This window comes from Dipodomys merriami, unplaced genomic scaffold (genome assembly GCF_024711535.1).
Source record: "Dipodomys merriami isolate MVZ:Mamm:240054 unplaced genomic scaffold, mDipMer1.0.p SCAF_7, whole genome shotgun sequence".
Taxonomy (NCBI): domain Eukaryota; kingdom Metazoa; phylum Chordata; class Mammalia; order Rodentia; family Heteromyidae; genus Dipodomys; species Dipodomys merriami.
The window spans coordinates 66286571-66308185 of record NW_027206290.1 but is presented as its reverse complement, the minus strand read 5'-3'; the positions used below and the strand labels follow the sequence as shown (position 1 = coordinate 66308185).

Genomic DNA, 21615 nt, shown 5'->3' with positions numbered 1-21615 from the left:
CAACATGGCTCCTAGAATTATCTCAATATCCTGCCTATTTGGGCTTATCTTTTCATGGACTATTTCACCCACTTCATTGGAGGCCACTTTTCTCACTGGAGTTACCAGAGCATTACAGATGTTTCTGGGGAGGCTAATAAAGGGGGAGGGGAGGATCTGTGCTTAGGACTACTGCATGGTTCCCAGTATGTGCATTACAAAGCCATCAAAACTCCCAAGTCCTTTGGATGTGTTGAAAGACTCTTAAAACAGTAAGCCATCCATTCATGGCACTGTTAAGTTAAAACTTGAAAGGTGAATGTTGATCCAGTCTATCCTGTGGTGTGTTTAAGGATGTAAGAACTTTAGAAAAACAAAAAGATCTTTATGTATTATAGGCTAATGAGGGACAGTTGGCACAGTTTGGACAAAATATAAGTACTCTTACCAATAAATACGTTTCAAAATGACAAATAAAGCTCTCCCCAATTGGCAGCTTGGATTCCCAGCAAGAAGTGATGGGCACAGGCACAATGAACTATGTACAGAGTGTAAACAGTAAGGCCCTCGAGGGGAAGGAAGGAGGGGCTGGGTCCAACCGGTGTACAAGTGTGGGTAGGGGCGGTGGGCCCAGGGCAAACTACGACAGGTTTGTATGATGGTTATCCAATCTGCCACCAAAAGCTTGCAAGAGAAGGTGGCAGGCCCCTTGGGTCCCTGGAGTTGGCAGTAAGGAGGAGGCATTGTATCAATTGAGGAGCCCTGATTCTCACTGGCCTTTTTCCCTGGGTGGAGGGTAGGGGGTGGGGCGACAGCCAGGCGTGGTCTCTGCCTCATCCTTTGGACTCCAGAGACAAATGGGCAGCTTCTCAAACCAGGATTGGGTGCAAAGGGCCCCACTGTCATGCGGCTCCCTCCTAGGAAAAGAGCTCAGGGCACCTGTGTCCAGCAAGAGGGGTGCCACTAGCCCCTCTACCCTTTCAGGGTTCGGACCCTGAGTCCAGGCCCCACCCCCTCGGTGCTCAACGACGCCACTGAGCGGCCACCTTGGTCTGTTTCCCAGTCCCCAATCCACATGGGTTTTTCCCCCCTCCTACCTCCTCTCCCCCTTCCCCAGTCAGGCTCGGGAGTCCTTAAATGTCGGTCTCCCGGAGGTTGCTGTAGTCGGCCAAATCGTAGGCCGGGCAGGTGGCGCCCTCGACCAGCTCTTGGGGAACGCCGAGGGACACGGCCTCCACCTCGGAGCGCAGGGCGCTCGTGGGCTCTGCGCGCTGCGCGCCCCCGGCACGGATCTTGTGCGACAGGCTGGAGACCTTGGCGCGCAGCTGGGTGGTGGGTCTCCGCAGGGGCCCGAGCAGCCTCCACTCGCGGAAGGCGCAGGGAGCTTTTCGACGGGCGGAAACGGGAGCTGGAACTACGTGCGCCCCTGGGGAGCCGGAAGCCGGGGGAGCGGGGAGGGCCTGGGGGGCCCCGGGAAGCGCGGCGCCCGGACTGGGGATGCCATCGGGGTGGGGGCCGCTGGTCGAGGCCCGCCAGTGGTGGCCGTAGACGCGCCAGAGCGGGCGGCGGCGGCGACGCCGGCGGCACTGGCAACGCAGGAGGCGCAGGAAGGCGCGCTTGAACTCGCGGCTGGAGCAGGGGTAGATGAGCGGGTTCACGCAGCTGTTGAAGTAGCCCAGCCAGAAGATGACCTTGAAGACGCCCTCCGATGGCTTCAGCTGCGGGAATAGGGAACCTGTGGGGAATGGAACAGAGACCCAGGCCGGTTAGGTGCTGGAGGAGAGGTGGAGGAGGTCGGGGCAGAAAGCAGGGGGGGCTTCCCTACTCCCCACTAGCTCGGGCTGAGTCATGGGTTAGGAATTCTCAAGAGAATCTCCCCCGAAGGGCTCCCTGATATAAATCAGCTCCTCGAACTTGGATGGGGGGGTGGGAATTCATGTTAACTCCTCTCTACCTGAAATCGATTATTTCCTGCACAGAGTATAAGCAACAAACCAGAGGACAAAGGCACGACAAATTGCTGTTTGTGTGGATCGAAGCCCGTGCAACACCAGCGCTTCCTCCCCATCATGCCTTCCTATCACGTTGGGTTACTGTGGTCTGTTTCGAAATATCCTTTTTGTTTGTTCCCCGCGGTTGGAACTCATAATCAGTAGGATGCACCAGGAGAGCTTGTTTAATGCCTTGATGTGAAAACACATTTCTTACGAAGTCACATATTTCATGCAAAAATATTTTGACAACTTTTTCATTTAGAATGTGTGTGTGTGTGTGTGTGTGTGTGTGTGTGTGTGTGTGCGCGCGTGTGTGTGCTGGTTTTATGCTTGCAATAGCATCTCTTTGGGAAAGAATGCATAGACATCACCAAATGCCTTAGCAATTCCTAGCACAAAATGGGGGTAGGAACCCTAGAATTAAGAGTTGACCAAGAGTCAGGCGCCAGTGTAGTCCTAGATACTCAGGAGGCTGAGAACTGAGGATTGTAGTTTTGTAGCCAGTCCAGAGCAGGAAAGACTGTGAGACTTTTATCTCTAATTAACTACCAAAAAGCTGAAGTGGACTGTACCTCATGGTAGAGCAGCAGCCTTGAGCAAGAAAGCTAAAGGATCTGCATTCTAATCCCAGTAGCGTGTGCACATGCACACGTGTGTGCGAACACACACACACAGAGTTGACCAAGGCTGGCCCTATGCCAGCCACCATACTGGGCTGTCTTTCTTGAGGAGCCATGAAACATGGCACATGCTATCTAGATAGCAATGTAAACATTACTGAAAAGCAGGTGGGCCATGGTAGTGTGTGTGTGTGTAGGAGAGGGGCTGAGGCTGGGACAGCTTCCAGGTATCTCTGAGGATTTAAAGTATGGGATGGAGTGGGGGAGGGACATATTCTATAGGATAAACTCAGAAAACTTCATTTGGGACAGATGGTGGAGGGCCTTAAATGATGGGAAGTTCAGCTTTTTTTTTTGGTGGGCAGTTAGAACCCATATATATTTTTAGCAGGTGAGGGACAGTGCCTAGAGGAAGTCTGGACAAACACAATGCATGTGGCTCTCAGGCTGCGGGACAGAGGGACAGAGGGACACACCTGTGGAAGTGGTCAGGGAGCACTTCTGGAATGGTTCTGCAGCAGAGTACTAGGCAGGTGGGATGGTGACACAGGGACTTGAGAGCTGTGCCCGGAGGACCCTTAAACCTCTCCTCTGCATGCTCATCAAGGACCAGAAGGAAGCTTGTCTCTGAAAAAAGAGTTCCTAGTTTCCTCCTTCCTTCCTTCCTTCCTTCTTTCTTTCTTTCTTTTTGTTCTTTCTTTCTTTCTTTCTTTCTTTCTTTCTTTCTTTCTTTCTTTCTTTCTTTCTTTCTTTCTTTCTTTCTTTCTTTCTTTCTTTTTCTTTCTTTCTTTCTCCCTCTCTCCCACCCTCCCTCCCTCTCCTTCCTTCCTTTCTTTCTTTCCTTTTTTTCTTTCTTGTCCTGGTGCTTGAACTCTGGGCCTGAGTGCTATCCCTCAGCTCTTCAGCTCAAGGTGAGTTCTTTACCACTTGAGTGCCACAGAGCCACTTCTGGGTTTCTGGTAGTTAATTGGAGATAAGAGTCTCACAGGCTTTTCTGCCTGGGCTGGCTTTGAACCATGATCCTCAGATCTAAGCCTCCCGAGTAGCTAGGATTACAGGTGTGAGCCACCGGTGCCCAGCTTCTTTTTCCCCTCCCTCCCTCCCTCCCTCCCTCCCTCCCTCCCTCCCTCCCTCCCCCCCCTCCCTCCCCTCCCTCCCTCCCTCCCTCCCTCCCTTCCTTCCTTCCTTCCTTCCTTCCTTCCTTCCTTCCTTCCTTCCTTCCTTCTTTCCTTCCTTCCTTCCTTCCTTCTTTCCTTCCTTCCTTCCTTCTGTGTGCTATTGAGCTTGAACTTAGGGCCTTGAGCTCTAGCTTAGCTTTTCTGCTGAAGCCTTGCACTCTACCACCTGAGCCAAGTTTAAAGACACAATCCAGATGTCTCATCTGCCTTGTCCTTGCAGCAGTAAGGGGGTCCAGAAGTTCCATCCTGGACATGGGCTGCAGCTGTCTCTGAGACCAAGAAATCCAGGACTGGTCATTGTTGATAAATGATGGAAACTTCTCTATCCCATGTTCCCCTTCAGATATGAATAGGGGTGTCTACTGAACAGGCAGAAGCACCAGGCCCCTCTCTTTGGCCTGAAGATTCTTGCATGCAGCCACCTCCCGCCATGTAGAAGCAGATCCTGGTTCTGAGACCTGATGGAGGAAGAATAGGGTCACATGACACCACACAGCCTGAGATTTTGGAGTCTTGACCACATAGCCTTCCATAGCAAACTGTTTGATCACCTAAAATCTCTCTTTCCTTTTCTGTGAATTAGAGACAAAAATACTTTTTCTGGGGCTGGGAAGGTGGCTCAGTGGTAGAGCGCTTGCCTTGCATGCCTGAGGCCCTGGGTTCAATTCCTCAGCACCACATAAGCAAAAAAGAAAAAAACCGGAAGTGGCGCTGTGGCTCAAGTGGTAGAGCACTAGCCTTGAGCTGAAGAGCTGAGGGACAGCGCCCAGGCCCAGAGTTCAGGCTCCATAACCGGACCAAAAAAAAAAAAAAATACTTTTTCTGGATGGAATTTTGTAAAGAGTCAAAAATTTCTAGGCCCACCTCTTAGCCAGCTCTAATCAATATTAGGGTTGAGCTAGGGGATGTAGTTTCCTGCTGGATGGAGAACTTGCTTAATATTCAAGAAGCATTTCAGATTCTACATATAAACACTAAACATGGACAAGAAACAACCCAGAACTTGGTGTCTATTCACCTCTTCCTTTTTTCCTTTTCCCACAGCCCTGGGAGGGAACTTTTTTTTTTTCTAATTTAGAGAGTGGTCAGAAACAGTAGCTGAAATGTGGTAGGTTTGGGGTGGGGGCGTGTGACTGAAGAAACATACAGAGGCTGAATTTCCCTGAGACAGAAGTTGGCCAGTTCTGGAATGTGGGGGTCACCCCAGTGGACCCCAGAATCCAGGAAGGCAGCCCTCAAATCAGCATCCCTCAATGGCTGCACAGGCAGGGTGAGTGCTGAAAATAACTTTCTGACTCAGGCTACGATACTTTTATATTTAGCACAGAATGACAAATCAGTAGACTATGCTTTCCAGTGGTTGAGTGCAAGGCTGGCCAAAGGGCACTGTTGCTAGCAGGGTTTTGCTTCAGACTTGGTGGGCAACATGGCATTTTATAGTACAGCCTTGTAAACACAAGACCCAATATTCTAATTTTTGCTCCACTGCCCCATGAGAAGCCTGCCATGAACTGGGAAATCCTTACATGGAATTCAAACACAGCTTTCCAGCCTCCAAATTCCCCCTGCCCCCTGTTGTATCCTGTTAAGCATTTGTCTTACTTTGGGTTTTCCCAGAGGACTCTGGGACAAGGACTCAAATGCAATTTATTAATTGGGAGGGGAGGTAATAAGTGAACCATCTAGAGTGGGTGGGAAAAGACAAAGGGAAAGAGACAGTAGGAGATGCACTATCAAATTAACTATAGATGTAGACAGGGGATTTAACAGGGTTGAGGGGCGCTGAGTGACTGTATAGAATAGGAACCTCAGAGTTACCCCAGCAATGTGGGGGAGGGAGTTGGGGTTTTTACAACCCATTCCCATCAGTCACTAGGTTGCTGCTCCCTCTGGGGGTTCATTTCCCCCACCCCTCTCATTTCCTGCTTGCTACATGAGAGGACCAACAAAGAGCAATCTCCTGGGCAAAGTGATACAGGCAGGCACTTAGGTGGAAGTGGGTCCACATGCTCTGAAGGTCAGGGGACATGAGTGGGCACTGACAGCCTCTGCCATACTTTGTCTTCTCTGCTCTCTGCCCACTGTGTGCAGAAAAGATGTTTGTGCCTTGGGCTCCACATGCCACACGCAGCAGCTCCCTAGAGACTTTCCCTGCAGATGGCATGCCAGAGGCTCATACTGCCTCTGCCCAGCCTCCACCTCCACCTCCTTTTATACCCTGCCTTGCTCCTCCAAAGCCTCCTTTCAGTACACTCAGGAGTCCAGAACCTTTGTAAGGCTATCTGGGGGCTAAAGGGATGTTTCTCTCCCCATGGCAGGCCACAGATATCAGGAACGGGGAACTGTCCCAAGACTGCTCACAGCACTACCCTTGTAAAGCTGTCTTGCCCTAGGGACATCAATGAACAAACTTATCAGCTTTTCCTCTGTGAGTTGATCTGAGTTACAGCTGCCAGCTCTGACACAGGTGCCATGTTTTGGATAATTTGTTCCCCCAGAGATCCATGCGCTAGAAATTTGATCCTCGTCGTGTTGAGGTTATGATTTTTTTCCCCTTTTTTTCTTTTGGTGCCAGTCCTGGGGCTTGAACTCTGGGCCTATATATTTTCTCACTTAAAGATGGTGCTCTACCACTTGAGCCATAGAGCTCCATTTCTGGCTTTTATTCTGGTTAATTGGAGATAAGAGTCTCATAGACTTTCTTTCCCAGGCTGTCTTTAACTGTGATCCTCAGATCTCAGCCTCCTGAGTAGCTAGGATTAGAGGTGCGAGTCTCTGCTGCCCAGGTGGGTTATAGATTTTTTAAAGAGGTGGGGTCTAGTGGACGGTAATTAGGTCACCATTTCTACCTTTGTGGCTAGAGTGATGATGTCTGGTGGGAGTGGTTCAGGGTTTGTGTTTCTGAAACTGTTCCTCTGAGAAGTCAGTTGTTATCAGTTGAGGCCATCCCACACTTGGTCCTTCTACACAAATCACTACCTCCATATTGTGATGCTGCCAGGGGACCTTGCAAACCTGGACATCATACGGTTTGGAGTTGCTAGCCACCAGACTAGAGCCAAATCAACCTCTTTTTCTTTGTAGGGTAGCTAGCATAATTTTGTATAGCAACAAAAACGGACTATAACAATAGTAAAACCTCAGTGAGCACATGGAGGCCAAGGCTAAGGCCACTTTCTTGGTAGATGGGCAGCCAGGGCTCCTCAGGGTTGCTTCTGGGCTTTTGCACATGGTCATCTTGCATGACCTTCCTCCAGAAGGTCATGTGACAGCTCCAGAGCACCACCTCCAGGAAGTCTTCCTTCCATCATCCCCTCTGGACCCAGGAGAGTCCTATGTGATTGACTCCCACCTATAACACACCACACTCACTTCTAAGGGCCAAGAGCACTACTTGTCAGCTTCCTGTTTATCTTGGTACATGGTGGATGCTTGACACACTCATGGCCTCTGCTCTTTTTATCATACCCTGATCTTCAACCATCACCAAGTCCTGTTGACCCCTGAGCTCCTCTAATAACCACACCTCTTTGTTACTACCTTGGCTTAAGTTACCATCTTTGTCAACCTGCAGTGTCTATCTAGCAGCCCACATTGGCCTGTTTTCCATACCACACCTGGGGGCTTCTTTGCAAATAAGCCTGAGCATTTCAGTTCTTCACTTAAAACACATTGTCCACAGTCCACTGCAACTTCCCACCCTCCGTTCTTCCTCATCTGCATTTTGACTTTCTGACAGCACATTGGAGCCCTTCTGCTTTCTGCCTCCTTCTCTGATAGGCTGACATACGTTCCTCCTTGTCAGCCTCCCAGTCCTCCTCTTCTCTACCCTTCCACACCTGCATGTCTCTGGATGTGCATCTAGTCAGATTGCAAAGGGGAAGCCATTCAACCTCTCCCTGAGCATATTTAGGGGCTCTGATCACAGCTGGAGCCAGGGCTCCAGCTCTTCCAGCCTTGTCCTGCCCTTTCTCCTACTGGGTGATTTATCCCATCTCCTGTGCCATGAAGAGGGCGGAGGCCACAGAGGCCCTCACCCTACTGCCTTCTCCATGCCCTACTCTGACTGGCCCCGCAAAGGCCCTCTGAAGCTGAGGGCAAACTGTGATTAACGACCTCTTTTGGCATCACCAAAAGGGAACTTGTTCTTGGCAGACCATCAGAATTCACAGCCAGCCTTACACATAACTTGTAGGCGACCATGAAATAAACAGGCTCACCCCAGCCCTCCCTCTCTGCCCCTCACGAATGACTTCTCTCCCCAGTTTGCCACCCCGTCTGGTTGAAAGATAAGGATAAAGACTTTATTCTTCCAATACTCAGGGATATTCCCAGCAATGGGGTTAGGAGAGAAAGAATTCCATTCCTAGACTCCCCCCCACTCACCCCCACCCCCCGCACCATCCTCTAGTTCTCTAGCTGTTCACTTAGGGGCTCTGACCCTGGAGCTCGAAACCCCTTCCCAAGAGAAGCTGGTTCTCAGCCCCCTTGGAGACTTCACTGTGATATTAGAAAGTGTCAGATGACCCTCTCAAAGAAAGCACACTTGAACTGAGACTGAGTCCCCTGTAAGGAGTTGGCCATTGCTCCCTGGAAGATAAAACATTCCAGATAGGAGCACAGGCATCAGCAAGGGTTCCTGAGGTACTTGACAAATTGGAAGGATAGCTAAGATGTCAAGGTGGCTGTGAATGAGAAGGGGAGGGGAGAAGAGTTAAGGACACTTTACGGATCTCACGTGGCTAGAGAGGGGCATGGAGGGCACTATGGAGTCGGAGGGAGAAAGCCTAATCTCTTGGATTCCTTGCACTGCTAGTTTTCTATGGCAAGGGGTGCCGGACTGTGTCCTCTTGCTTGAGATGGATCAATAATCAGCCAGAAGTGTGTCCTCACGATTCTTAAGCTCCCTAGGGCTGGCAGAGGACTCGTGGCCTGGCCTTGGACATCCTCATGCAGCTGGAGGAGTGTGTAGGGAGGGGCAGCTCCTGGAACTCAGAGGCTGCCTATAGGCAAGTTGGGGAGAGAGACCATAAGCTCAAGTCCTGAAGGGCTGGTACACCTTTTCCTCTCAACTTGTTTGGGATTTGCAGTAAGGGCTTTGTACTTGAAGATACAGATGCTGGAGCCACGCCTCCAGCTCTCCCATCTCTCTTTAATTCCTTCATTCCCTTTGTTGTCATATCTTCATTGATCTTTCCTGGTCTTAATCTGTGGTTTTACAACACAGTGGCCAGGACTGCAGTTCTGCCTCATGTCCCTCCTGTTTGGCCAAGCAGGACCCCAATCGAGGAAGGTGCTGCTTAGCCTTCAGTCACACTGACATAGAGTAGCACTTCTTTCCCAGAGAGAGAAGGCCTTGGGCAATGGCCACTGCGTTTGGGCCAGCATTGAGTTTCCTGGACACTGCCAGGTCCTTGTTCTCCTGTGTCCCTCCTTTCCACCAAGAGGAAAGGCAAATCTTCATCTCACCCATAGGACTAACAGTAGAGCAGTGCTCATGTAGGCTGGAGATGGGACTTTTATGACACAGACTGAGTGTCTCTGGGGGTTTACTGGGATCGTAAGAGTATCAGGCCATGCAGGAAGTTGTCATGTCCTGCGACAGTGCTCAGAAAAAGAATAAGATCAGGGCAGGAGAGAGTAAGGTCCCTAGCCTGAGAATGTGTGCAGGGGCTGAGTCCTAGTATGAGATTTAAAATGAAAAACATGGCTGCTGATTGACCCTTAACCCTAGCCTCAGTCTAGTCCTGACTCACTCAGGCAAGAAGTCACCAGGACTCTGGGACCAAAGTGTTTGAGTTCTAATTTTTGACACTTGTGAGATGGGAGGGGAGGGGGTGAGGATTAGGGGTAGGGAAAAAGGGGAGGGGAGGAATTGTGTTATTCACTTTCCTGTATCAGTTTTCTCATTTGTGTAGTGGGTTTGATTGCAGCTACCTCACAGGACTTTTAGGAGGCTAAATTTCTGTTAGATGAATGAACAGTGCTAGGCACACAGTACATGCTCACTGATGAATGGGTAAGGTGGGACAATGGGTATGGCAGGATGAAACAGCCTGAAGAGATGGTCAGAAGGTGGGCGTGACTGGCTTGTGTGAGGAAGCAGGAACGTGGCTGATGTTCAGGCTTCTGGCCTGGAGCTCAGAGGATGCACAGAGATGTCATCTGCCCACACGGGGAAGACAGGGTGAGTGACAGGCTCAAGGAGTAGAGAACTATATATGCCTGGGTACCCAGGGTCTACTGTAGGTGAAAGGGGAGAAGGATAAGAATGAGAAGGTAAGGAGAGGGTGAGGGCAAAGAGGACACGAGGTTGAGGGGAGAATCATCTTTACATATACTCTGTCCAAGAAAAAGAAAAAACAAACAGAAGTTCTAAACACGTCTATTTGCTGTGCATATGGGCAAAGGAGAGGTAGACAGTGGGCGGGAGGAGGGAGGGGCAGGGAGAACCCCTTGAAAAGAAAGAGCTCTGAGAAAGTCAGAACTGATAGGGAATCACTAGGACTTCTAGGGGAGACCCTGAGGGTGCCCCTAGGCAGAGGACTGACGGAAAGTGTGATTCTTCTTTAGTAAATGCTTAGCTAGACTCAGGTGTACATTGGCTCGTGGAAGTTGATCATTCAGTTTTCAAGCTGGTAGATGCTTTCGTGATAGCCTGAAGCTGAGCATGGTAGCAGTGTTTACACCGCGTGGAAATGGGCAGTTACTGCAAACCAGCTCCATTCTGGAGTTGACTGTTAAACACAGCATACCCCTGGGAACCCTTATGAAGGAATGGCTCAATTCAGAGTTTAGGGCTCACAGAAGCAGGAAGAGAGAGAGAGAGAGAGAGAGAGAGAGAGAGAGAGAGAGAGAGAGAGAGAGAGAGAGAGAGAGAGAGAGAGAGAGAGAGAGAGAGAGAGAGAGAGAGAGAGAATATGGCTAGGCTGATAGAGGCTGAAGTAATGGGTCATAGGACTAGCTGACCTTGGAAGGGAGGTGTGGGTGATCAGCCACAACAAGGTGAAGGCTTGGATCAATGAGCCAGTATAATGGCAGCTGAGGAATGACAGAAGATGGACACAGGTGCAGAGCTGCATTGAGGTCCTGGGGGAAGGAAAACCAAGGTAGGTATGTGAGCTCTGGCATGGTCCTGGGAGGAGGAGAAGGAGGAGGAAGAGGAGAGCCATGCAGTTTGGAGGTCAAGGTATCTGCATGCATCAGCTTCACTGATCACCAGGCCAGGGATGAAAGTGGGAGATAAATCATGTGACTCCAAATACTCAGATCCTTAATGAATGAGGCAGAGTGATCAAAGAGTCACTGCCTGGGACAAACATCTCAGTAGGGTTGGCAGATGACAGGGGAAGGAGGAATCTGTGACCAAGGACAAAAGTCCACTCCCATCATGGGTGTATTTTTCTTTTACAAAAAAAAATCGATTTCCTAGCTTTCCCATTGGAGCAGTGACCAACTCAATATTAACAGCCAACTGAGAGTTCAGAGTGTGTTTACTTACTTGCCATTTTCCAGAGCATTTTAGACCAGACCAGACCAGAACATTTTAGTGAAATGGCTAATTTCAGATCCAGGGCAGAAAAAAGGCTACAAGTGGAACCTGAGATGTCCCATCACACCAGAAAGCAAGGAAATGCTCAAGATTCTCTGGATTATGCCAGAGGTCCCAGAGCCAACTTGAAAGACTGCCCAGTGGCAAGCCAAAAATGGTGATGTCAGTAAGGTGTTAGAATAGCGAACATGTCTCAAACTCATGATAGTATCATGGTATTAAAACAACTTCACTGGTCAGCCTCAGAAAAGATACTAGAGAAGTGATTTCTGTTCTGGATGAACACTGAGCCATTTCTTCTGCCTTTCGAGTAGACATGATTCCAACCAAATAGTGGTGAGTTCATTTCAGAATTCTAATGAAAATCAGGAGGAGGAGGAAGAGGAGAAGGAGGAGGAGGAGGAAGAGGATGAGGAGGAGGAAGAGGAGGAAGAGGAAGGGCAGGATTAGAAAATCATCACTTCAAGCTCCAATTATATGTCTAGGCTATGGTCAGTAAGTTCCTAAAGCCACGTGCAGGATCATGCCTATAATCTTAGCTACTCAGGAGGCTGAGGATCACGGTTCAAAGCCAGCCTGGGCAGGAACATCCATGAGACTCTTGTCTGCAATTTACCACCAGAAAACTGGAAGTAGGGCTGTGGCTCAAAATGGCAGAGCACTACCTTGAGCAAAATTGCTCAGTGACAGCACCCAAGCCTTGAGTTCAAGCACCACCTACTCGCTACCGACAAAAAAAAGTAGTAAAGTAAGCAGGTGAAAGGCTGAAAAGTCACTTCACAATAGAGAATGCTTATTCAAACACCTGTCCTGGGTTTTTATCAAAGTTAGATGAAGTACAGGCTCTAACAGAAGGCTGTGTTAAATGGCGCTGTGGGGATGAAAACTCTAGACTGTGGGATACTCCTGGAGATAAGTAATCTTTTTTTTTTTTTTTTAAATAAAGGAGTATTTATCAATGAAAGAAACTCTAGTAGGTAAATGGATTGCATGTAATGTATGCATCTGCTTTTGAATCCTGAGTCAAGCTAACTAAAAATTTATAAAGCATTTGGCTACCTTTCAATACTAAGTCAATGTTTGATGATATTATTCAATTATTTTAATGTGTTACTGTGGACTGCAGCTTTAAAAAATTCAGATCTTTTAGAATGCATACTAAAATTTTTGCTGACGAAGTAATAGAGTATCTGGAATTTTCCTCAAGTAATCTCCAGTGGTGGGAACAGGAGTGAAGGTTGGGATGAATGAAAGTGAGCCTTTTGTTGAAGATGGGCCAGCCATAGGTCCATGGGAGCTCATTATGCTAGTCTCTCTATGCATGTGTTTGAAATGCTTCATGATGAAAAAGTTGTCACCCTCCCACAAAGAACCATGGCCCCATGGTTATTCATAATAGTCATTTGATAGAAGTTAGATGTTATATTTAAATAATTGTTCTGGGGTCACCTAAACAGAGGGTCACCCTCCAACCCAGCACTAGTAGGGAAAACAGAAGGATGTAACATGGAATAAAACCAGCCATTTCACAACCCAAATACTGCATGACTCCACTTATGCAAAATATCCAAAATGGACAAAATTGTGGAAACAGAATAGAATAGTGGCCGCTTAGTTCCTCCATGGGAAACTATTGTGCAGGTCAGTAATATAATTAAGTTCTAGAGATATGCTGTACGACGTTGTCCCCATAGTTAACAACAGCATACACACCTTTAAAATTTTGCAAAGCTGGTAGGTCTCACATTAAGTGTGGGTAAATAATTGATAAAATACTATAGTACTATGATAAAAAGAAATGAGAGGTAAAATAAAGGGCTGTTTCTTGCTCACATGGGTTGTTGAAATGGCAGGATGTAAAGAGGCTGTGTTTCCTCACTGCCTTTCTCTGCAGTGAGCACCTATGATGTGCTGTGTGCAATACAGGCAAGAGACTTAATGCCAGCTTGTCTGCAGGCTTTTGGACCAGAAGACAATCATGCCATTCTTGAGAACTGCCAGAGAGCATGCCCACATCTGCTTCTGCAGACTCTAGCAGAATCTGAGTATCTCTGTGCAGTTAAGTCCCTCTGGCACTGGGACAACTAAAACACATCTGCCTCAGTCACCCTTCTTACCTCATCAACAATGCATCACTTCCATTCTAGACACCAGGTTCTCAGCACATCTCCCAGCCTCCCTCCTGCCTCTTCTGTTGCTCTAAGTAAAGCAAATCCAGTCATGTTTATCTGAAGTGCACAGCTTGAGGACTTTACATTTGCACACATCAATGTAATTTCTGCCCAGAGCAAGATATGGAACACCCTCAGCTCCACAGAAGGTTCTAGCACCCACTTCCAGTTGGTACCCCACCCACCAGAACCCGCTATCCTGATTTTTATTGTCTTTTTTCTGTTTTTGTCTATTTTTGAACTTTGTGTACAAAGAACTACATGGTACATACATTAAAATTTTCCAATCTGGCTTATTCTTCCCAGTAGAATATCTGCGAAATTCATGCACATGCTGTGCATTGGTGGTTTGTTATTTTTCCTTGCCATGCAATAGTCCAGCCCATGAATATACAATTTTCTTGTCCCCCCCCATCCTCCTGTGAATGACTCTGGCCTCATTTCTTGACTCATCTTTCTGTAGACTGCACATTACAGCTCTCTCAAACCAGGGCACCCCAACAACATGGCTAATCTTCTGTGCTTACATAGAAAGTGCTCCTTGTTCTCACAGTTTGTGATATGTAGTAAATATCGACAAGGGCAGTGCAGGTGGGGGATGTATGTACACTGTTTGTGGGGGGCATGTAGACACTGAACTATCTGGGTGGTCATGATGATGTGCTGTATCACAGAGGCAGACTGATAATGAGAGATAGAAATAGAGATGGGGGGAGAGGGGTGGCAAATATGGCTCATTCATAGCCATAACAGAGTCACAGCAAGCACATCAAATGGATTGTCCAGAGACTTCTAGGACAGCTTGAATACCTTGAGGTGCATTAAGAAGGGACCCTGGTTCTGAGTCTTTGGGGCTACCTTGGGTAATGGCATTCAAAGGCCAGTGATGGGAGGTGTGCTTGTACCTTGGTGGTAGAGCACTGGTCTAGCCCAATAAGGCCCTGGGTTTCATTCCTAGTACCGAAAAATAAAACAAGGTTGCAGAGGCCAGGGATGTTTAGTGATCTGCCCAGTGAAAGAAGAGCCTGGGGAACATGCCAATAGTTACTGTGGTTATCAGGCATGGCAAAGGGTAGGGCTGTTGTATGGTGTGTGTGTGTGTGTGTGTGTGTGTGTGTGTGTGTGTGTGTGTGTGTGTGTGTTTGGTCTCAGAGTGTGTGTATGTGTGTGTGTGTGTGTGTGTGTGTGTGTGTGTGTGTGTGTGTGTGTGTTTGGTCTCAGAGGTCACCCCTAGGCCTGACTGGGCACTTGCCATGCAGTTTAAAGCCATACATAGCAAGATGCTGCTGCCATGAGGACACCAAGGTGAAATGTGGCCTCTGGAAGGTCCTGCAGAGAAAGGATGCCTTGCTGCAGACGGGTGCTCAGCAGGAGCAGGGGTTCCCTGTCCCTTCTGTTTCTCTCTGGCATGCAGGGAAAGTGACCTGGTTGTCTGTACCTGGCAGCTGGCCCAGATCTCTGGAGGTGAGTGGACTCAGGCACCAAGTGTCCCAGGAGCAGCAGCATTCATTGAGCATACTTCCAGCCTGCCCATCCCTCCCACTGCTGCAGCCCCACACGGGCCGTGCCCTATCCTGTGTGTGTGTATAGGGGGTATCTTTCAGGGTGTCCCAGTAGCAGCTCTGATTGCTGTCTCTCTCTCTCCCATACCCACTGCAGATTTGGGCTGCTGCAGACATCAGGTTCTAGGCTTCCGGTAAGCAGGGATCATTTATACAGCTTCCTGTGATTTTCCATGGCACCCAGCCCCCTGCCAGCTTGCTGAAGCCAGGGGCACGTGTCTGTCCTAAGCAGGCCTGCCAAGAACCCCTCCTCCACAGATTGGTGTCTCTATACTCTACTGGAACGCCTTTGGCAATGAAAGGGGAGCACTTACTCATAGTCACATTGGTCACCAGGCTCAAAGTGGGACTGTCCTGGGCAAACAGGGCTGTGTGGTCACTGTGCATGGAGTAGAGGCTCAGCTGAGTATTAGCAGGGAAGACTGGGCTGCAGGGGTGGGGGAACTCTCAGGGCAAAGGCTGATTCAGGTGTCCACAAGTAGCTCTGGCATCAACAGCCCCCACCATTTGCTCCCTAGAATCATTGTGTCACACAAGTGACATCTAAGTTCCCATTAGTGACCGGCTGTCTGCCTCTGGGAACACATGTCCTCTAGTTGCTCCCCTTGGGGAAAATCAGGCATCCAGAAATGTAGGGAATGGTCTCAGTCCCTTTGGCCCCTCTTTAGGCTTTAAGTACTTGACGCCTGTGTCCCCAGGGACCCTTTCCATCACAGGACATCCATTGGTTGTGTTGTCCAATAGCATTTCCAGTTTTTTTTTAAAACTATGTAATCTAGGTTGACTTTAATTCACAGTCCTTTTGCCACAGCCTCCTAAATGCAGGGATCACAGACTCTCTGACCTGGCCAGCCTTTCAGGGTTTTATAGGCACAGTCCATTGTCTACCATGGCAATATAGCTCTAGTCTTAAGGCCTTTCTTTCCTTAGGACTCCTGCTATCCCTGCTGCTCATCATCCACAGTCTGTGCAATGCTATTGCTTCCACTTGGCTTTGCATGTGGAGGGGAGAGTGAGGGCATGGTGGTCAGCTTGGCAGCCCCCCAGGTGCTGGTTCTGCTGGGTGCCTTCATTTCATGGTCTGCAGTGTGGTGAGCTATGCACTGCCCCTTCCCAGAGCCTCCATCTCTGGTATTTGCTGTCTGATGTGGTCACCTGCAGCTAGGAGGGGAGGGGGCCACCTGTGCACGTGACACCCTCTTCCCCCACTGCCTCCTTCTCTACTTCCTCTCAGTCTTTCCAAACAAGTGCTCTGAAGGCTCCACCCTAGCCCTCTCTGCTCTTCTCCCTCTACTCTGTTTCTGGGGAGACTGTACCCAATGCTCCTATAAAGCTCTCCCATTCTTTTTTTTCTTTGTCAGTGGTAGGGCTTGAACTCAGGGCCTGAGTGCTGTCCTTGAGCTTTTGTGCTCAAGGCTAGTAGTGCTCTACCACATTGAGCCCCAGCTCCACTTCTAGTTTCCTGGTGGTTAATTGGAGATGAGAATCTCACGGATTTTCCTGCTTAGGCTGGCTCTCCTCAGGTCTCAGCTTCATGAGTAGGTAGGATTACAGGTGTGAGCCACCAGGGCCTGGCAAATCTATTCCATGCTTAACCTCTGTATCCAAGTTCCTCACAGAGGTCTCCATTCCCTACCATATACCTGGCATCACTGGGCCAAGATATGCCAACACTCCCCACGAAGGATTGTTGCACAGAATATTCCTGGTTCCTTCAAAGGCATCTTCCTGGCTTCCCAGGTTTGGGGATGGGGGTGGGGCTGCCAGGACCTCCTGCCCACTTTCCCTCCTCCACACCTTCTAGGCCATTCCTGTTCTCAAAGCAGCCTCTGGTCTCCTGATTGCCCTCCAAGACTCATGGGGAAGATTGGAATATTCTGTTTCCCTGCTTGGCCTCTGTCCTGTTCGTTCATTATTGCTAAGTTCACTCAGCTCTGCTCTACCAGCATCCCTGAACTCTGGTGCATTCATCTTGAATGTCTGGTTTGATAACTTTACATATGCCTACATCACTGGAATTCCTGCCTGGTGCAAGATATTCAGTGTCTTTAAGGGCCCCTATGGCAAGTGTAAGGAATAGCAGAGATGTTAGGACTGAGAAACAGCAGGGCATGCCAGCAAGGGGCAAAGGTTATGGACATTCAGGGATGTTGTTCTGGAAGATGGAGACAAGTGACCTGGACCTCCCAAAACAGTAGTAGCCTTTTGCAATGTTGGTTGTAACAGAAAAGAAAAGAAAAAAGAAAACATTCAAGCCACCATGGGACTCTCTCAAGATATAAGATGGCTAAATGGCCCAACACTGGATATATTTCAAGGACATCATGTTGGATGGAAAAGGCAAAATGAACAGCGATATGTATGGCAAGTGCTGTTGCTATAAGCATTATGTGAAGCAATGCTTTACTTTGATACGAATACAGATGTTTGTGGTGAGAGTGGAATCGAATCTGGGGAGGTGATAAATGCCAGATTTACTGCTGGGGAGGCAGGGGGAGAAAGAGGAAGGAGGGAGGAGGGCACTGAGGAGCAGCTGTGCTCTAGTTCCTTGAAAGGAACAAGAGGAAGGGATCTAAGGCAAATATGGCAGAACGTTAACATCTGTTCAATACGAGCAATTATGAGTTCACGAGTGCTTGTTATATTACTTTTTCCCCATTAGTCTGTAAGTAAGAATTTTAAAAGAAGTTAAAAGAAAAAAAATAAAAAGGGAGATGGCATTTTATAGACAGACTGAGCATTCCCTGTGGGAGTTTATATGCGCCAGGGCATAGGGGGTCAATGAGGTCCTACAAACAGAGCACAGGTGTGGAAGGCTAGTGCAAGAGGGTGGGGGAAAGCTAAGAGAGTGAAATCCTGGTGAAAAGGTGGGTATCTAAAGGGGGGGGAGGGACACATACCACTTCCTCCTACTTTCTCATTGCTTTTTGTCTCTTCTTCTAAGTATGTTGTTTTCAGAAAATTACTTGCCCCATTCCACAGCTGGCTGGGGAATTGATTGGCTGGGTGATTACCAAGTAGTGGGGTTCATTCATTCCCGAGCCTGAGCTTGGGCACAGTGTTTACAGCACTCTCATGTGTCACCATTTTATTTCTATCCAGTAACTCCCTGGATCTCACAACAACCCTGTGTGACAGTATTGCCACCTTCACCATCACCTCTATTTATGGACACAGAAACATAGGCACAAAGAGGTGAAAGTATTTGCCTGAAGTTACACAGCAAGTAAGAAGCACAACTAGGATTTGAACCCAGGCTGGCTGTCATCAGAGCCTGGACCCTCACTCTGGTATTTGATTGCATCTCATATGCCAGCACTATGCTAAGTGTTATGGATTTAGTAACAAGGAGGTTGAGGAGGCCCTGCAATCATAGAGCTTCAGGGCCAGTGGGGGATTCAAACACCAATCCAAGTGACACTCCCAGTTGTAATTACAATGAATGATCTAGTGAAGAAAATCTAGGGGAGAAAATAGGGAGGACACAATGGAGGCTCATAACTCCAAGAAGAAGAAAGGACATTTTGCCAGAGATCTAAAGGATGGAAAATTGACCAGGAGGGATTGAGGGCAATTTAGATAGGGAAGAGAAAGTGCAAAGGCCTGGGCTTGTCAAGGAACAGAGAACAGGGACAGGGCAGAGAGGGAAAGTGTGGGCTGTTTCTGGGGTGGGAGGGCACGTATCTGAGGTTGCATGCTACCTGCCTGGCTCTAGCGTAGATATGCACACTGACACATTTTTGGTTTAAATAATAACAGATTTGAAGGCCCCTGTCTTTAGGCCATGGTAGAATTTGGATTTTGTTCCCAGGGCAGTAGGAGATTGACACCTCTAATTTATAATGTATAAAGGGCACTGTGGCTGCTGTATGGAGAGGGAGCAGGAGAGAGGCCATTGTCTCTTCCCTGACTCAGCCTCACGAGGTCCAAGGAGCCAGGTGGAGGTGGGGTGGGGGGAGGCAGGGGAGGCCCTACACTGGCCTTCTGAGTTGCATCCAAGGGCAAAGTGACTTAGGGCAAATATCCCCAGAGACAAAGTCCCCTTCACCCCCTATGCTGGCCCAGCCCCAGGCCTCGCTCCAGGGCTTCCAAGAGAGGCCACAAGAGGTGGGAGGAAGCCCTTGAGAACAGCGGCCTACCTCCCAAGACTGTAGGGTAACTTGTGCCAGAAATAGGAAAGTTCCCACGCAGAGCTAGAGGATACAGTAGATGTATAGATGATTAACAATGTCAACCACTCATTTGATAATTTGCTTTTCCTTCTCACCCCCACCTTTCCTCCAGCCCCTTCAAGAGGAGATTTCAGAAGTGTGATCACCAGCTAGGGCCAGCTGGCAGAACACTGGAAAAAGCAGCGGTCTTGTGTTCTAGCCGAGGTACCAATTGACTAGCCAGGGGTTGCTGCCCACGAATGAATGACTATGTGTGGGCCCACGCACTCTGTGCACCTGCTTCTGGGGGTGGTATAAGTAGGGGTCACATACACTGCTGACCACACACTGTATGCAGATATTTGCCCAGATTTCCACAGAATTTAGTCAGGGTGTGGGCACAAAAGCCAGGGTTTATAACAGAAGACTGAAAAGTTGGAACCCTGTAACAAACAAAACTTGTAAGTCCCCATGGGCCTTTCATTTTCCTTCTGCAAAGTAAGATTGCTACATTCACCTTGCATGGTCAGGTGGAGGCCAATCTAAGTCTGCTTGAAAGGCATAGCCATAAGCTTCCCTTCCTGAGGATGGTCCAGGGTGTGTGTGTGTGTGTGTGTGTGTGTGTGTGTGTGTGTGTGTGTGTGGTCACTCACCCAGGGGCAGGACGAAGAAGAAGGGGAACCAGCAGAGCACGAAGACACCCACGACGATAGCCAGCGTCTTGGCCGCCTTCTTCTCGCGGGAGAACTTGAGCAGGCGCACGGAGAGCGAGCTGCGGAAGGTGTGGCCCTTGGTGCTCCGAGTCCCAGGTACCGCATCGGAGGAGGTGCCCGTGGCTGCGGCGCCACGACAGTGGATGCGCAGCACCACCTCGGAGGCCTTGCCCCGCTCGCGCTTGACCCCCGCCTCGAGGCTGCGCGTGGTGCTGCGCGCCACCACGTACACGCGGCAGTACATGACCACGATGACGGCCATGGGCAAGTAGAAGGAGCACACGGAGGAGAAGACAGCGTAGCCAGCCTCCTCCGTGATGCCACAGAAGCGCTCGTCGGGGGGCACTGGCTCCTTCCAGCCCAGCAGCGGCCCCACCGACACCACCAGGGCCACCACCCAGAGCAGCGCCAGGATGGCGGCCGCCTTGCGCTCGGTCATGATGGCCGGGTACTTGAGCGAGTGGCGCACGCCCACGTAGCGGTCCACGGAGATGGTGCAGAGGCTGAGGATGGAGGCTGTGCAGCACAGCACATCCACCGCGGCCCACACGTCGCAGAAAGCCCTGCCAAAGGCCCAGAAGCCCAGCACCTCCATGGTGGCCGAGAAGGGCAGCACGGTGGCGCTCAGCAGGAGATCGGCCACCGCCAGGTTCACGATGAAATAGTTGGTGACCGTCTGCAGATGGCGGTTGCAGGCCACCGACAGGATGACGAGCAGGTTGCCCGCCACCGCCGTGAGGATGAAAGCTGCCAGAAACACGCCCACACCCACGCCCTGCGCACTCACCACCAGCCCCCCGACGGCCGCCGTGCCATTCACTTCGCCCCCTGGGCCCGCGCCCCCGGGCTCCGCAGCCGAGCTCTGGTTGTCCTCACCGCTGCCCGAACCCACCACGCTGCTGCTGCTGCCGCCTCCCGTGGTCCCCGGCACGCCGCCCACCGCCGGGCCCTCCGAGCCGCCCGCGCCGCCTGCGCCGCCCGCGCTGCCTCCCGCGCTGCCGCCCGCGGCGCCGCTGTCCGGGCGGGGTCCCTCGAAAGTGACGCTCAGGAGGTCGCGGAAAGTCATCTCAACACGTCGTAGCCGTCGGGGGTCGGGCTGGGATGCTGGAGGACCGACTGGCAAGGAACGGGCCAGCGGGCATAGCCGCAGGGCTCGGGGTCCCCTGGAGGGGGTCCTGCCCAAGTTCCTGTGACGCGGAGATAGCGGACTTGCAACGCTCGGGGTGTGTGTGTCGGGTAGCCCCCAAACGCCAGCCTCCGGGGGAGCGGGGAACCGAAGAGCCGGGGCCGGCGGTTGCACACGGCTTTCTGAGCTGGGTGGCCAGGCGAGCCGGCAAAGCGGCGGCTCCGGGACCTGGCGGTGCAGGCGGCGGCCACTGCGGCGCTCTCAACTCTGCGCGGGGGGCGGGACGGAGGAGGGGCAGCGCGGGGAGGGAGGAGGGGGCGGCGGGCTCCCAGGAAAGGGGGTGCCACAATCCCCGGGAGAAGGGACGCTTGAACCCAAGGCGAGCGGGTGTGTGGCAGGGACGGGAGCGCGCGCGCGCACCGACCCCACTTCGGCCACCTTTTTACCTCCTGGTTGCGGATGGCCAACGCTCACCCTGTGCCCCCTGCTGTCTCCTTCGTGCTCCCTCCGGCTCCTCTCCTGGTCTCCTCCCCTCTGCCCTCAGCTGCATCCCTCTTCCTCCCGCCCCC

The 21615-nt window shown here is 50.4% G+C and overlaps 1 protein-coding gene across 1 annotated transcript; it reads right to left on the bottom strand.

The window, feature by feature from the left end:
- Positions 1 to 312: 312 nt before the first annotated feature.
- On the bottom strand, positions 313 to 21310 carry Adra1d (adrenoceptor alpha 1D). Its single transcript, XM_070006835.1, has 2 exons — positions 19861 to 21310; positions 313 to 1714 (listed from the first exon to the last, which is right to left on the bottom strand). The coding sequence occupies exons 1-2, from the start codon at positions 20984 to 20986 to the stop codon at positions 1113 to 1115; spliced, it is 1728 nt and encodes a 575-aa protein (XP_069862936.1). The 5' UTR covers positions 20987 to 21310; the 3' UTR covers positions 313 to 1112.
- Positions 21311 to 21615: the final 305 nt, after the last annotated feature.

Bases quoted from the DNA above. Each gene is read 5' to 3' on its own strand.
- Adra1d (XM_070006835.1), bottom strand. From the start codon at position 20,986: ATGACTTTCCGCGACCTCCTGAGCGTCACTTTCGAGGGACCCCGCCCG. The intron at 1,715-19,860 runs GTGAGTGACCAC...CATTCCCCACAG, and splicing joins CTTCTTCGTCCTGCCCCTGG to GTTCCCTATTCCCGCAGCTG.